The following is a 17,215-nucleotide window of genomic DNA, read 5'->3' on the forward strand; positions in this document are numbered from 1 at the left end:
AGACATATTACCATAGTTTTGTAATATAAATGTTTTTCATCAGATAATACATTTTTCCACAACCCAAAGTTCATATGCTTTAAACAAATTTTGTTTCAAACATGAGAAATAGTAGTTTTACATAATTTAACCAGGCTTATTTATAAATCCGTCTTTCCCCTATAATGCAGTATGACCGAAGCAGTTTGTCATAACTTGCTTTGTTTTAATACTTTTACCGACTGCATTATATGGGACTGAAACATGGAATATGGATGTAGCAGAGAGGAAAAGTTTGAATGTAATGGAGATGAGGTGTCTGAGGAATATGTGTGGAGTGACGCGTATGGATCGAGTGAGAAATGATGAAGTGCGAAGGAGAACTGGAGTTGTTCGGGAGATGGCTGATCGAGTTGAGCGGAGGGTGTTGCGATGGTTTGGGCATATGGAGAGAATAGATAATGAGCGATTGGTGAAAAAGATAACTAGAGCTGATGTGAGAGGTGTAAGGCTGAGAGGGAGACAATCAATAGGATGGATGGACAGTGTGAAGAGAGCGTTGGATGCGATAGGGATGTCTGTTGAACAAGGAAGAGTGGCTGTGCGTGACAGAAACAAATGGAGAGAAATTGTGGATGAATAAATGATTACGCAGCCCTGAGGGGATATTCTCCCGCATTTGGTCTGATCAGCTAATCAGGTCAGGTGCGGGTAAGGGAATAGGTCTATTATGATGTGGCAGGGATAAACCAGCTCTGCTGTCGGGCCCTGCTGCGGATGTCACTGATTGCACTGCGCAGTTGACCCTCGTGCGGTGTGGTGCGGTGAGGATTTGTCCCTTCTCCCCTTTGGGGCTAAGATGCGAATGAATGTGTTTGAATGGATGAATAAATTGGGAGTGTGTCGTCCTGTCTCGGCTACCTCCCCTTCCTTGGGGGAAGCAGCCTAGGTTTATATAGATACATCTTTTTAATCAGTATGAACAGAATCGCTACCACATTGATATTTCTGTGATAATTAAATTCGCATAGCTACGACGGAAAGATAGCTGGCATATCCATCCGTTCATCCATCATCCAATCTTGTCGCCCCATGAGGAGCGTAGGAACCCGGGGCTAGGCAAGTTGGTCATGACATTTAAGACGAGTGAGCATCCTCACTCATCCCTGAGTGGCATTACTTGAGCAATAAACCCCAACCATCCCTTGGATATAAACCTACACAAGCTCAATCCGACTGAAGCACCTTAATTACCCATTAACCACCAGGAACCATAATTTGGTTATATGGTTGCCACCCAGCGTAGTAAATGGTTTCCTGGTGTACAGGAAACCACTTAGCTTGTCACTCAGTGTACAGTTACCCATAGGCAGAAGGAAGCAGAAAGAATGAAGGAAAGACAAGAGAGAATGTAAAGTCACCCACAGACTGAAAAAAGAAAGAATGAAGGAAAGAAAGAAGAGGAAGAATGGAAGATAGGAAAGGACAGACACCCAAAGCAGCACTACATTGAGTGAATGGATGGTGAGCGCTCCCACCTACCACAATAACAGACAAATAATAAACTGTAAATGTAGTGTTTATGCACCCAAGACTAATATTAAGCTTACTGGCTTACCGGTACTGCATTGTTCATGAAGTCCAGAGAGTGTAGAGAAGTTGAAAACCACATATCACAAGTGAAGCAGATATAAGATTTGTGTACCAGTGATATAGCACATGGTCATTTTTCTGTCACACAGTACTTTTCCGCGCCATCATCCCGTTACTTAAGACGTGGATGAGAAGTCGCCCATCCCTGTCATTAATTGAGCAATAAACCCTAAACAACCCTCGGATGTAAACCTTTATGGGCCACATTAGGTTGGCGTGCCTTAACCTATTACATTTAGTTGTATGGTTACCAAACAGCATAGTAAATGGCTTCCTGGGTTACAGGAAACCATTAGGGTTGTCACTTAATGTTGTCCCCTGCCTGTAGCACTCCACTGAGTGATGGAGGGCGTCCCCATCTACTTTAAACAATACTCATACAGGTGAGAGAAATGCTACTTAACTGAGAAATGTTATTAATAATAAGATTGTATTTATATACATAGGTAATAAATTCTCTACATATTATATACATCTGATAAAAATATTCATAAAAATAGTATTATCAACATCATTGGCTTCTGAAGGTATACACATTTGTACCAGGATTATGCAGGTGAAGTTGTGAATACAAAGTAAGGGAAGGCACTGAGGTGAAGACAGTACAGATTATTGACAGTACTGTAATTCGCATGAGAGTCCATATAGCAATATTTTCATTATTTCTGGCAAGATGAACTGCCTCATATGCACTGTTTTTAGATTGCTGTGTAGATTGTATGCCATAATCAAGATCATTTTTTTTCACTAGATTACTGTGTTAACTGTATGCCATAATGATGATTTCTTTTCACAGTACAAAGTGAAGTAACTAATTAATGTACTGATACACTACCAGTTCTGTATGTTAGCTAAAACTGTAACTTGATAAGCTGTTGCAAATTTAGCTACTGTTTCCGTTATACTTTGCCACTCAGATAAATTTCCTTTTCAATACTTAGTTACATAACTGTATGTTCTAACAGACGTTATATAACTATGTTCTAACAGACAGCAGAAGTAAGAAAATACACAGCATCAAAAATGAAAAATACATCTGACATGCAATGATGAGAACAATAAAGAGGAAGAAAGTAAGACTGAGGAGAGGTTGCTAGACATTAATAATACTGCTGGTAATACTGGGTGAAAAAAATAAGCTTAGTAGGCTATGTTATTACAATCTTCACTGCCAGCCGCTTTATTTTGATTTGTGGCATCAGCACTTGTGAAGCCAGCCATAAGTCCGCTGGCAGTGTGAAGTGGATGGTGAGAGGGGAGACCAGCCACCATGACCCAGTAGTCATGGGAAGAACTACCTCTGTTTGATTGTTGCTCACCCAAAACAACTGTGGGGGAATCTAAAGGTACTGTCATGATCAAAAGTTTGCTAACACGACTGACACTTAAAGTGAACTTTTGGGGAATCTACTCTCATGTTCAAAAGCTTGTTGACACTAGAATGACACTAACCAAAAAGAACTGTTGGGGAAATCTAAAGATACTCTCAGGTTCAAAATATTCTAGAATTAGAATAACATTCATCAAAAAGAACTGTTGGGGAAATATAAATGTACTACCATGATCAAAAGTCTGCCAACATTTTCCTACTGATTGTGGCAATGGAAGGTGTTGCTGATTATTAAATATCTTCATGTCTATCTATCTATCTATCAATTGCCAGACGCCATAATCCCGTAAGGGGTGGCCGTTAGTCATTTAGTTGTTTTACGGGGAGGGGCACTAACCCTCTGCCAACCCACTTGCTGACACGTAGGGAACACGTATGGGTTGGTTATATGGTTACCACCCAACGTTGTAAATGATTTCCTGGCTTACAAGAAACCATTAGGCTTGTCACCCAATGTAAAGCCACCTGAAATGGAAAGAGGACTAATACAATGCGACAAGAATGTGGGAGAAATAGGAAGAGGGCAGACACAGAAAAAGAGTGATAATGGTGAAGGTAGTGAAGGTAGAAGTAAGCAGCACAACATCAAGTGAGTGGATGATGGTGAGAAATAGGAAGAGAGGGGACTAAAAAAAAAAAAAAAAAAAAAGTGATAAAGGTGAAGGAAGAAGTAGGTAGCACTACATAAAGTAAGTGGATGATGGTCGCCACCACCTATCTTCATGTGATAGCAATATAAAACACAAAACGAAAGAGAAGGAAGGATATCTTTAATTACTGGGGAGGGCCGGGAAACATGGAAGACAAGCCACAATGCTGGCAGAGAATTATCAGCCAATCTTTTGCTCGTGATAGTACAGGTGGAATGGGCAGAGAGTTCAGTTCAGATTATTCCTGCTGAGGGTACATTGCGATTTTGTCAAATAGTTTCGTTAATGTACAACACATATTATAGTTCCATAACAAACTACATATGAAAGTCCATGATTAATGCAAAAAATTTTTTTAGTAAACAGCATATTACATACAGTCCAATTTATATATCAAAATAATATTACTGAAGTAGTAAGCCACAAGATTAAGGCCACTTCTAGTCTGGCTGAACACTCGGCTGACACTATACTTGACGACATGGCCAAGTGAAGGCAGCCTCATGTTATAAAAGTGCATAGCATACCTGTAATTAAATATAACACCGGGAACTAGACAAATAAGAGCCTCCTGCTAAACTGCTCTGAACTTCATTTGAATAAAGCTGCAGTTGAAACTCAAACTACGTACACTTCTACAGAATAAACAGAGAACTCTGCTCCAGCTAAAATTACATGAGGAAAACAGCCACAAGGAAAACAAGTGTAGCCTACAGCTTTCCCATGTACAATACTGTACGGTATATATATGTACTGCAATCCTTACGGTGTATTTTATTTGCAATTTTCGGTCTACACAGAATTCACTGAACAAGTGATTTTAAATGCGGGTAAGTAAAATATCACCACTTCCACATGAAAGCAAGGCTGAGTTCTCATAGTAATTCATAACACCGGTTCAACTTCACCTCCACATGGTTACTGCTATAAAAGTTCTTGATAAAGCTTCAACACTGAGCTATTGGTGGCCACACAATGAAAAGGCACCAAAAGAAGTGCATAGATATTAAATACATAAAAACTCTGGACAAATATATGTATAGGTTAGATGCAAAACGCATATTCAGTCAGCATAAATTCAATCTATATACACAGGCACACTTGCATACTGTACAACAGACACTGATAAAAGTGCAATGGTTCACTTGAAATTTCCTTCTGCTTAAGAGTTTATAGTTATTCACACCTTCACTGTCAATGAAAAGCCTGCATTAGATGTACATGAGAGATGTTCACTCGTATTTTCTTTAAATTATAAACTCATATTTTTTTCTATTATCTAATACAGAATATGTGGCTTCAACCAGTAAACACCTAACATCCCTTCAGGCTTCACATCACTGATCAGACAGTTTTGCTGGTAACACTCAACACTTCACCATGAGATCACTAAAACTGAGTGTCACACAGAACTATACAAATGTGCATCACATCGTCACTATGGAGTATTGCAGAACTGTACTGTCGCCCTATCACTTAAGTATCAGTTACACTAATGTATAAATGATACTCAAGTACTAGTTACACTTTTAATCTCACGTTCTCAGAATGTCTGGTGTCTTTCAGTTCAAACTAATGTGTCCAGAACATACACTCCCTCATCACTGCTACTGTGGAGTGAGCTCAGACCAGTGTCAGAGTTGGAATCTGTAGAGTCTGTGTCCTTCCCGCCCACTTCACTAGGTTTAGGGGATGAAGTGGAGGGTGATGTATTGGAGGAGGAAGGTGAGGATTTGGTAAGTGAAGTTGAGGGTGCATTGGTGCCGATGCCACTGCTACCAGTGGAGGCCTCGGAAGATGTACTGGATCGTGAACTGACACATAGGCTGCCCGTCCTCCCAGAGTCTCCGTCATCCTCCTCCTCCTCCGCTATTGGTGGAGGGCAGGTGGGCAGAGGTGGTGGGCACGAGGGTAGAGGTGGTGGAAGATCGTCTTCTTCCTTAACTGCCACTGTGCTCCCAGGAAGCCTGGTGTGTGGGGCTTCAATGCGCTCTTCTGGGCAAGAGGTAAGAGGTGGGACCCTGCTCGTGGGAGGACCTGGTGTCGCAGTGGGCTGTGCAGGAGGAGTATTTTGCAGTTCAAGGGACATGAAAGCACTAGGGGGTAGGTGGATTATGTAGTCGAGGTGTTCTTTTAGTGCTCGGGTCTCCTGGTCAGACTCACTGTCTTCTTGTAATAACATTTCAAGCTGTTTGCGCTGCTGCCACAGTACCACTTCTGTTTCACGCAAGGTCTGCTCGTTATAACGTGCATCTGCCACCAACTGAGCATGAATGTGTGCCACACAGGCCAGTTCCTGCTGAAGCAACTGAGCTTCATCCTGTTGCTGCTCATGGGCTGCAGTGATGGCAGATCTCATGCCTGCCAATGCCTCCTCCTCGTGCAGAAGACGATTGTTTACCTCCTCAATTTTGGTCAGTACAGCCACCACCTCCTCTGTCTCCGCCACATCCACCCCCTCTGACGCCTCCTCCCTCGGAGCACTGTTCTCCACGCGGGAACACAGGCCTGCCTCACCTGCTTCCTCTGTCACTACACCAGAGTCATTGCTTTTCTCCTCACTTCCAAGGTCATCCTTGGCCTCAGTGGAATCATCCTTGAGGTAGGAATGGAGGAGGTAGTCAGTACCCAGGTTCTGAACACGCAGCAGATGCATCTGCTGCTCATACTGTTCAATCTGACTCTCCCGTTCCTGTAGTCGCCGCAACTGTGCCTGGATGGTCTCGCCCTGCGCCACCACCAGCCGCATCAGTCGCTCCATCGTCTCACTGCAACACAGCTTGGGATTAGTTAAGCCATACTGCACATCTAAGTTACTTACATTAAGGTTACACATCATTCTATAGCAAACAAGCTTCTATAGGGACGTATAGAGTTGTACATGATGAAACACGGCAATATACAAGTTATAATCATCACCATCTTCAGTGCCTCACTCCTTCCTTGGAACCCCCCCAGCAAAGGATAGCTATGACTGAGCCATTTCATCCTCATATACAGTACTTTGTATTTTTTCAAACATTCTTTTACTCTCTTCAATATACGGCTCCATTCTCTTCTTTCATACAACACAAGGTTTGCCTTCTCAGCTTTCAAAAACTTTCTTGGACACAATGTCTATGTGCATTCTTTGAATACGTCAATACTATCTCTCTGTATTCTGTTTATTTATTCACTGAGGGCAGGGAAGCCCAGTGGCAGAGCGCTTGACTCAAGACTGAAGGGTCAAGAGTTCGTGCCCCGCCCAGGTAGCTGCCCTGCTGGGAGAGGTAGCGGGGATATTATGGTCTTCATGGCCTAGCTCGGGGATATTCATTTATCCTTATTTATTCACTGACTTACATAAAAAATTATTACATTCTAACTGAAATCTTAACGGGGATAAACTCTAAACCAGTGATTCTCAAAGTATGGGTTGCGACCCAAAGGTGGGTCGCGAAAGGAATTTGCTTTCCATGTAGTCCTATTTTATTTACGTAATTGAAATTGTGATTATCCGCATCACACTGTTAGCATATTCATAATAACTACGATAGGCTATATACCGGTTACTCTCTCTCTCTGATTTTTTTTTTTTTTTTTTACCCTGTGGGTCGCGAAATCTTGAAATATTCCAAATAGGGTCACCCACTAAAAAGTTTGAGAACCGCTGCTCTACATCATTAAATCTACATTCTATATTAATTCACAGCAACATGTTAACCATTACAGCAACAGAGAGCACTATGTTGCTAATCATCCCATTATTTTATGGCCATCTATAAATGCAGAAATGAACAGGATGAAAATAGAAAAATGCTAACAAATGAAAAAGAAACAGAACAGGGAAACTATTTGATAAACTGACAGAATGGAATAACAAGAGCAATGCGGTTATCAACATGACTATGATATGTTTTGATGGTGTAAGGAGTATGTTACTGTAGAGTAACCTCGAAATGCCTGGCAATCGCCCTTGCCAAGCTGCCCCATGCAATGAACCGTTTTCCCTTGCTGCAGACACCGTCTCACTACAGCGGGGCATGGGGAAGAATGTGGAGGAATGGTTCCTATATAGGCGTAGCATTTGCGTCTCTCCATCCAGATAACAGGGGCACCATAATAAGCTCTACATCTTATATGGTTACCATCCAGTGCAATAAATGGTTTCTTGGGCTACATGAGACACGGCTTGTCAATCAGTGCAGAGTCACGTGACGTGGAAAGAAGGGTAATAAAAATGACAGAAAAGATGATAGAAAAAAAAAAAAAATGACAAAGGTGAAGGAAGAAGTAGGCAGCTCTACATCATGTGAGTGGATGATGGTCGCCATCACCTGCCACCAGATGGAGTACGTGGTACCTAAAGAATGTGTCAGTGTCAGAAGTGAAGAGGACCAAGTTGAAGAATAGTATGGCACGAATTGATGAGGCACATGCAAAAATGACAAAATGTGTGTGTGTGTGAGAGAGAGAGAGAGAGAGAGAGAGAGAGAGAGAGAGAGAGAGAGAGAGAGAGAGAGCAATGAACTATTTATGGGAACTATCCATATAGCCTGGATGAGTGAGCTGTGGCACTGAGTGGAGGAAGGCCGGAATTATACTTAACCTTTGTACACAACAAAGGACACAGAGCCAAGTGCAAAACATACTGTACAAAACTTAATTTGCGATGTCTGACAACAGCTGTGTGAACAGTACATACGAATGCACAGGAAAGCATGCAGCAACAGACCTTATGAATCCCTTGAGACTGATATATACTTCTATGAGTTTAAGTGAAGGATAGTAAAGAAGGGTCCCCAACCCTCCAGCCAAAGCCGACAGGAGCAAGATGGGAGAAGCTGTCAGTAATGAGATGAATAAATTATTATTCTTCAGGGAAGGAAGGCCAGACGAACAAAATGTTGCCTGATGAATTCATAAGGTTCAAAAGCCAATGCTAAGAAAAAAAAAAAAAAAAAAAAACTAAAAAGTCATGGAGAGGCGGTTATGAGTTGGGAATGACACGATTTAAGATTTTTTGCGCATTCAGGTCGAATTTTATTAACCCTTTTAGTCTAATGAAGTATTTTTTTAGCGACTCCTGTTACCACCAAACGATTTTTAATCAAATTAGGAAGCATCTCTTGTAGTGAAATGGTTAATGAATACATATCTAACCCCTTCAGTTCGAAAAGTCTATCCCAAGCTGAATAAAACCGTCTGAAAATGGCAAGAATAAACCAGGAAAGGAGTCATCTGATTCATTTCTCGTGAGTATCTCCGAACAAGGAGCCGAAAACTCAAGTACCTCCGGAAGTGTAGCAGGACGGCCAGGTGAGAGGCCATTCCCCTGCTGCACCTGGGCCGACACACCCTCTTCAGTAGCTTCATGGTGGATCAACGCGCCAACAAGGCGATGCACTAGACGAACAGCAGGTGGCAGGGTGAGCCAGTTTGTGAGGTGGTGTGCATTCACTCTCTCACGTCATCAGTTTCGTGCACACGAGGAATGACGCCGTCTCTCGTTATACACTTTTTTTTTTTCCCCCATGTGGATCTTGTTCTCATTTACACTGCTGCAGTACTAGTGATACTGATTTTCCTTATCTTTACTCTCCTGTTATTATAATTACATTTAGTTCATAATATAATCGAAGTTTTTATGTTATATACTCGTATACATTCTTTACACAACGGTACATGATTACAGTCATTACAGTATCTCCTTCAGTTCTGATTTATTGGTGCTTCAATGCAAACTTTATATATATATATATATATATATATATATATATATATATATATATATATATATATATATATGTATATATATATATATATACACACCATAATACACTATATGCCTCAGGATATATCAGTAATTAAGTGAAAGTCTACACCCACTCCGATCTGAAGTTTGGTGTACACTTAGTCTAGTGATGTAGTATATGAAGGGTATTGTTAAGCTGTATATCACGACAGGTATCTTCACAAAGCATCTGATATTTACTATTATTATTATTATTATTACTACTACTACTACTACTACTACTACTATTTTTCAAGAATACGCAGCAAGTGTTCTAGTGGAAACTATTAATTTACTACCTATCTGTATCCATCTATCAATATTCGAGGAACTTTCGCCATACCCCCTGCTTCCCACTTCCTCCAACCCACACCATGCATTTCTTCCTGCTTGTTATTTTCTTCCCACGAGTTACTGTCTGGCTCCTTTCTCCTACCGCCACCACCACCACCTGCCTGCCTCTCTCCCTCTCCCAGCACCTTCCTACCTCTCACACCACCTGACTGCCTCTCCCACTACCTGCCTGCCTATAGCTGCTACTGTCTCGCTGCCTAACCTGCCTCCTTTCTCTAACATGTGCGCCGCAACCCACCTACCATTCTCTTTCTCTCTCTCAACTGCCTAGCTCACAAACTTCACTACTTCCTACCTCCATCCAGGCCTCCTATCCATCATTCCTCCTTACAAATCTCCTCACACTACATCCCCTAGCCACACCACCTGCCCCTATCTCCTATTCCTTTCACCTAGCCACAACGCGACCTCCCACACCGCAACACTAGCCACCGCGTCCTTCACCTACTCTGCCACACCCAGCCTCTCATCTCCACCTACGTGCTATCCTCTTCGTCACGACTTTTATCTCCATCTTTTCACGATAATTTCTCTCTGTTTATACAGTATTTCCTAATTTATTTGCAAACCATATTCCGACAGGATACGTTACAGCGGCAAATGGTCAACGTTAACTTACTGAAAAAAGTGCCAAAGCGATCCTAATCAATACAAACTCCAGTCTACCGTTCTTTACTTCACATATTCTCAGTTTACATTATACTCCCACCCTTCTACATAAATTGTGGTAAAATTTTTGACGGGAGCGTTAGAAAAGCAGGGCATGGTCGATAATTTACCAAGAATGACGAAAACTTGAGAAAAATATACCAAGCTCCATAAACGCACCGCTAATGTTCCAAAAACGATTCAATATTTAAACAACGATTATAATCACCGGTTGCACAGGCCATAACCAATACGAGGCTAAAATATCTATAATTTCTAGCTAAAAGATACAGGATACCGTACCAAAACAGGGAGGCAGTGATTTTCTGGCGAGTTGCTCTGTGACGAGTTTGGACCGCAATTTTGTTGGAAGGTTTCGTAGCAACTCTACCGCAATGTTTTATTTTGGATATTCTCTTGCAGATACTAATGGAAATCATGTGGGAAATTTAAAAAGTTAACCATGAAACTGGGGAGAACCTGAAGGCGTAATAAGCAAAATAAATCGCTTAGGAATAAGTGCAACGGAATCTCCCATACCAGCGATAATACGAGTGTTTGATGGCGAAACTGCTGAAGCCTCTCAATCCTCTCCCGTCTCCTCTCCTGCCCTCCGCTTTCTCCCCCCTCCTCCTCCCCTCTACCCTCCCCCACCCCAACCCTGCAGCTACGAGGCTTCCTGCAGTTTTTGAGGTCAAGTCGTGCAAGGGGTCATGCGAGGTCATGGTCGGTTGTTCATTCATCCTCACACAACTCCCCACTGGCGCTAATGCACCTTTCTTTACTAATTCTCTTTTCTTACATTCTTGTTTGTTCTGTTCCCTCCCTCTTATTTATTCTTCTTCGTCTTTGCAATTCGTTTCTTCTTGTTCCTAATCACTCCTTTTCCCCAATGCTCAATGGGTCTTCCTAGACTTGTATAATTCTTCCCCCATTCCGACTTACACCCACCACCTCCTCCCTACACATTCCTACCTCATTTCTACATATTTTAAACTACTTCCAGATTATTCGTTTGATTCCTATTCATTCTTCTCGTTACTATTCCTTCGTCTGTCCTCACTGCTACTCGTTCTCTTCCCTCACTCTTGTTCACTTTACTTCGATCTTACAACCTCCTTCATCACTAAACACTCTTCTTTCACTCCTTTTTCATTACAGCTCTACCTTCATTCATTCCTATTCGCTCTTCCCTCATTCGTATTCTGTCGTCTTTCATTCCTGTTTATCTTCCTCCTACTCACTCATTTCTACTCATTCTTCCTTCATTCCTCCATGTTCTTCTTTTATTCCTACTCCCTCCCATTCACTCCTCCATTCCTCCTCACACTTCCCTCCTTCCCTCTCACACTCTTCCTTCGTTTTCTCTCACGCTTCCTCCATTCCCACTCACTCTTCACTTATTTTCAGATACAGGAGCATCACTAGGACCGATCTTGTCCGTCTGTCTCTCACTAACTATTTTCGGACATGGGTTGCTGTTCTCCCGTAAACTTTAGCGACTTTAGCGCAGTCACACCACATCATAAACCCTCTCATACCACACCACACATCATACAACCCTCTCAAACCACACTATACAACACACCATACACTCTCTCGCACCACACCAAACCACAAAAAGTCATTCTCCCACTCAACCACACCATACCATCCTCTCGCACCACACCACACCGCACCAAGTCACCCCTCCCACATGACACCACACCAAGGCAATTAATCTAAGGACTCTGAGGCTTCTGCATTAAGTATTTTTGAACTTTATTATTTTATCTTTCTGCTGAACAATTCGTCTGGAGGAATAATTCTCTCTCTCTCTCTCTCTCTCTCTCTCTCTCTCTCTCTCTCTCTCTCTCTCTCTCTCTCTCTCTCTCTCTCTCTCTCTTTCCCATTCACTTCAAGTTTACCTCCTCCGCTTAATCAATTTCCCTTAGTCACTCATTTTCTTCACTCACTGCCACTCATTTTCATTACTCTGTTTCAGAATCTTTTACTCACTCATTTTCTTCACTCAGCCACTCACTGCCACTCAATGTCTTCACTCAATGCCACTCAATGTCTTCACTCACCGCCACTCATATCCTTCACTCACTGCCACTCACTTCACTCACCGCCACTCATTTTTTCACTCACTGCCACCCATTTTCTTCACTCTGCCACTCATTTCCTTCATTGACTGCCACTCATTTTCTTACCACCACTCATTATTTTTCACTGCACTTCATCTTCCTAACTCACAGACCCTCATTTTTTCACTCACTGTCGTTCATAATGTCCACTCACAATACTCATTTTTTACACTCATTTTTTCTTAATCCATACCACTTGTTTACTTACTCATTTTCTTCACGTACTCTCTCATTTCTTTCACTCAACTCATTTTCTTCACGTACTCTCTCATTCCTTTCATTCACTCGCTCATTTTCTTCACGTACTCTCTCATTTCTTTAACTCACTCGCTCATTTTCCTCACGTAATTCTCTCACTTCTTTCACTCACACATTTTTCTTCACGTACTCATTTCTTTCACTCACTCGCTCATTTTCTTCGCGTATTGACTTATTTTTTCACTCTTACTCATTTTCTTCACGCACTGTCACTCATTACCTTCCCTCATCACCACTTTTTTTCCCCGACGTTAAGTTTTCTCACTTTTTCTTCACTTACAACTATTTCTTTCTTTAGGCTTTAAAATATCCTCACTTTCCCTCATTTTTCTCATTTTTCCTTTTCATATTCTTCGTATGCCTCGTTTACACCACTCCTCATCCTCACTCACTTCCGTTCACAGTTTTTTTCACTCCTCACTTCCTACACTCACAAAACACTCATTCCCCGTTTTCTCCCTCATATTCTCTCCTTATAGACAGAATCCTCATAATCCTCACTGCCTCTCAGTTTCCTCATTTTCACTATTCACACGTTGTATGTCCTCACTTTCCTTACTACCAATACTCATTTATCAGGTTGGTTCCAATCTTCACTCATTCGCCTTCCTCATTTTCACTCCTCACTTTCTTTACCGTAGGCTACGTCACTTTTATTCATTTTCGCTCCTCACACGCACAATTTTCTCATTTTCCTCACTGTCTGTCGTTTCCATTTTTTTTAACTCCTCAAACAAAATACCATCCCTTTCCTTACTGCCGCTCTTCATTTTCCTCAGTCTATGTCAGTCCTTCCTTTTCATTTTCATTCCATACTCATCCCTCATTCATTCTGTCGCTTTATTCTTTTCACTGGCGCTGACGAGGGGCCTACACGTGGTGGCACTGTGCAGCCCGGTTGATGCAGCTCCGGCGTCCACCCAGGGGCCAAACCTTCGCTTATTCTCCCGCATCTCGCCGTAGGAAGGACCCTGGTGAGGAATTGTCTACCACTACAAGGGGGCGCCGGATCCCTACACGGTGTATGTACTGTACCAGCAGGACGGCCCCACAGAAACAGTTGCTTACTTGTGGTCGACGGGTTTGCTCAGGCAGACAGACCGGGATTAAGCAACAACAACTCGTATATGTTGCGTATCCTCACTTTGCCGTCCTATCTCATGCCTCTTCTCACTCGCTGCCCATCATTTCTTTCACTTCCACTGCTCACAGGCTGCCAATCCTCATTTATCTTACTGTCACTTCCCAATATCATTACCACTCCTCAATTATTTTATTTTCACTCCTCACACACGCTGCAAATCCTCATTTTTCTCATTCACAACCACTTCTAACTCACTGTCTACTACTTTCCTCACTTTCACCCCTCACATTCAGACACTGCTCATTTTCTAGCCCCACCAGTTACAATCCCAAAGAGTAAGAGAGGTGAATGCTGTGACTCAACCAACAAGTTTTTTTGTCCTCACTAACGCAATGCTTTCTTTTTTTCAATTTCCAACTGCAGGCGAATATTTCTCAATCTTTTCCCTAATCGTGGAAACTGTTATTTCACCACACGCGTACAACCTCTATACTCGAATAAAAATCTAATCTTCGTAATATTATATACTTCTCTCCTGTTTGTTAAATCTTTCATTATTTCGCTTTTCTCTCGTACCGATTGCGATTCCGTTTGTTTATATTTCAGCGTACTATCGGCACCTTGGCAACTGATATAATTTTCTATATATATCATTTAGAAACTAGTCACTATCAGACTAGATACCAGTGCCAGAGACGTCCTTGACTACGTTGAAAGTGCGACTGAAAGTTCAAGTGTAAAGCTGCCAGCAATATTAAATAAATCTCAAGTAGTACCAAATAAACTATACTAGACAGAAATATATACATGAACACTGCTTTAAGGACAGCATCCCACGGCCCTGTTTACATATGATGAGAGAAATTTATAAGCTAAGTAAAGCGCAACGAACTGTATAGGAGCACCATGTGACGCAACACTGCATAAACCGCATCAAATAACGCCGTCAAGTAAGGCCCCATAAAGAACGATTTCGTAAACTATTCTCTTATAAACACTGTACAAGTAACCGGCGTAAACAGCATCCCGTGGCACTGAATAAGGCCGGACTGAGAGAGCCACGCCGAGAGTGCCACAGTCGGCCTCTCCAATCCCGCGCCCTTCACCTGGTCCGAAGTTGAAGGACGCCGCTGGACACTGGATCTAAAGAATATTAAAACTTTCTAATTTCTTATAACCTGTAACCCTCACCATCACCACTTACATATCCCCAGTCTGAGGCAAAAAGTGAAAATTGTAAATGTAAATAACTAAGGACAAGTGATAAATATATGGCAGGTTAAGTGGGCAAGATGCAACCGAGCCGAAAATGCCCCTTCACTCGCCCGATACCTAGCCAGCCCACAAGCCTACCTACCTACCCACCTACCTATCTGCCTACCCTCCCCTCGCCACATCCCTTCTCCCTACCTCCCCCTCCCCACACCTTCCTACCGCCACAATTCAACTTTTTCATTCATGTGTGTAGAGGGAGGAGTGTTTTTGTGTGAATGGTGCAACAGCAGTGAAGGACCCCAGAGTGGAGGCGTGTTTTTTCTTTCTTTTTTTATTCGCACCATTTGAGGGATACCGAAATGATCATAGACACTGTTGTAGGCAAACACGCACACACACACACACACACACACACACACACACACACACACACACACACACACACACACACACACACACATTGGCCGGTATGCAATGCCACGCTCACAGATACCTGAGAAGCGTAAACATACAAAAACGCGTACAAGAGTAAATAAATACACACACACACACACACACACACACACACATGCCTAAGCATTACTTCATACACGTGTACGTAAATGTATATTCATATTCTAATGACTACACAAAAGAACACCTCAGAACACGCATTTCATACATAGTTAAGTACGCGCACACACACACACACACACACACACACACACACACACACACACACACACACACACACACACACACACATCCATCAGTAGGGATGCAGTCGCACAGTCCGCCACAGATCAGTATATAGCGAAATAAAGAAAACTCATTAAGTAATCAAAATCAAGGTTGTTATCAATTTACCATCATCCTATGTCAGTTTCGTAACAACAGGGTGATCACATTTGGGAAATACAATAAGGAAAGCATAACGGTATAAAGTGCCCAGCGAAACAGGCCATATCCAATCACTCATCACTCAAAGCTCCACACCACAGGCACACGTCTTCCACGTAAAAACTGGCGCTCTATGATCAATTCGCTCTCGCAACGCACAATCCCACAAAAACGTATAATTCATTGCAAACTTCACACAAAATTACCAAAGCACTCGCAAAATTTCACGTATAACAACATGCAGGTACTATGCACTTAAACACATAATCATAAATGAAGGCAAAACACATTAAAACGCCCTCCTTCCTTAAGCAACCACCACCACTACCATCAACACTGCTACGCCTCCCACCCCATTCGTCCCAACACATCCCGCTCTCACAAACCAACACACCCATCCCTAATGCCGGCCGCCCAAGTCCTACCGGCCACTTGATAATACTAAATTTCGCCGTCATTGTTACCGAGAGTGTAGAATCATCGTCAGTGGAGCGCAAAAAGACCCGCTAGTCGTATTGAGAAGCGATTATTTCCCAGTGGGCAATAAATGCATGGTTTCGGACGTACGCCATGGTCGAAACTCCCGCCAAAATCTGGAGAATGTTTCGTCCCTACGCCGCTTTCGCCAGCAGCTCCCGATGGCCAGGTTGGGGCGATCGGGTCCACTTTTTGCCGCCGACTCTTTTAACCTTTGCGTCAATTGGCCAATTACACCGATGGTAAAGAAATATTAGGTGAATGCGACTTGGCTGGGGCAGGACGGCGGGGAAGGAGGGGAGGGGCTAGGGGGTGTTGAGTCGAGCTTGCGGGTATCGTCTATCGTAGCCGTAATCTATTTCGCTTCGTATTATCATTTGTTTTTATGGCAGGAGTTGAGAGAGAGAGAGAGAGAGAGAGAGAGAGAGAGAGAGAGATTGTTAATTCATTAGCTTCAGTAATTATGTATAAAACGAAAGAGTAAACAAAGGAAGGATTCACGCTCGATTTTCTTCCTTTCTCCTCCCCCCATACTTTTTCATTTCCTCCTCCTCCTCCTCCTCCTCCTCCTTTTCCTATTACTTTTCCTCCTCCTCCTCCTCCTCCTTTTCCTCTTCCTTTTCCTCCTCCTCGTCTTTCTGGTCCTCCTTTTTTTATCTTTTTGTTTCCTAGTATTGCTCTTTCGTCTAGTCAACTTCCATCTCAATCCTCATTTCTCCTCCTCCC

The 17,215-nt window shown here is 42.5% G+C and overlaps 1 protein-coding gene across 1 annotated transcript in view; it reads right to left on the reverse strand.

Moving 5' to 3' along the window:
- Positions 1–5,202: 5,202 nt before the first annotated feature.
- The window catches only part of LOC145412907 (uncharacterized), a 21,749-nt gene continuing 9,736 nt past the window's right edge, over positions 5,203–17,215 (reverse strand). Inside the window, exon 3 of the mRNA XM_080282702.1 lies at positions 5,203–6,440. Coding sequence (XP_080138828.1) covers positions 5,240–6,440 — 1,201 coding nt within the window. The 3' untranslated portion in view covers positions 5,203–5,239. The remainder of the gene's footprint in view (positions 6,441–17,215) is intronic.

The sequence above is a fragment of the Coenobita brevimanus genome, chromosome 94 (genome assembly GCF_032717465.1).
Source record: "Coenobita brevimanus isolate Jiangsu-jjx chromosome 94, ASM3271746v2, whole genome shotgun sequence".
NCBI lineage: Eukaryota > Metazoa > Arthropoda > Malacostraca > Decapoda > Coenobitidae > Coenobita > Coenobita brevimanus.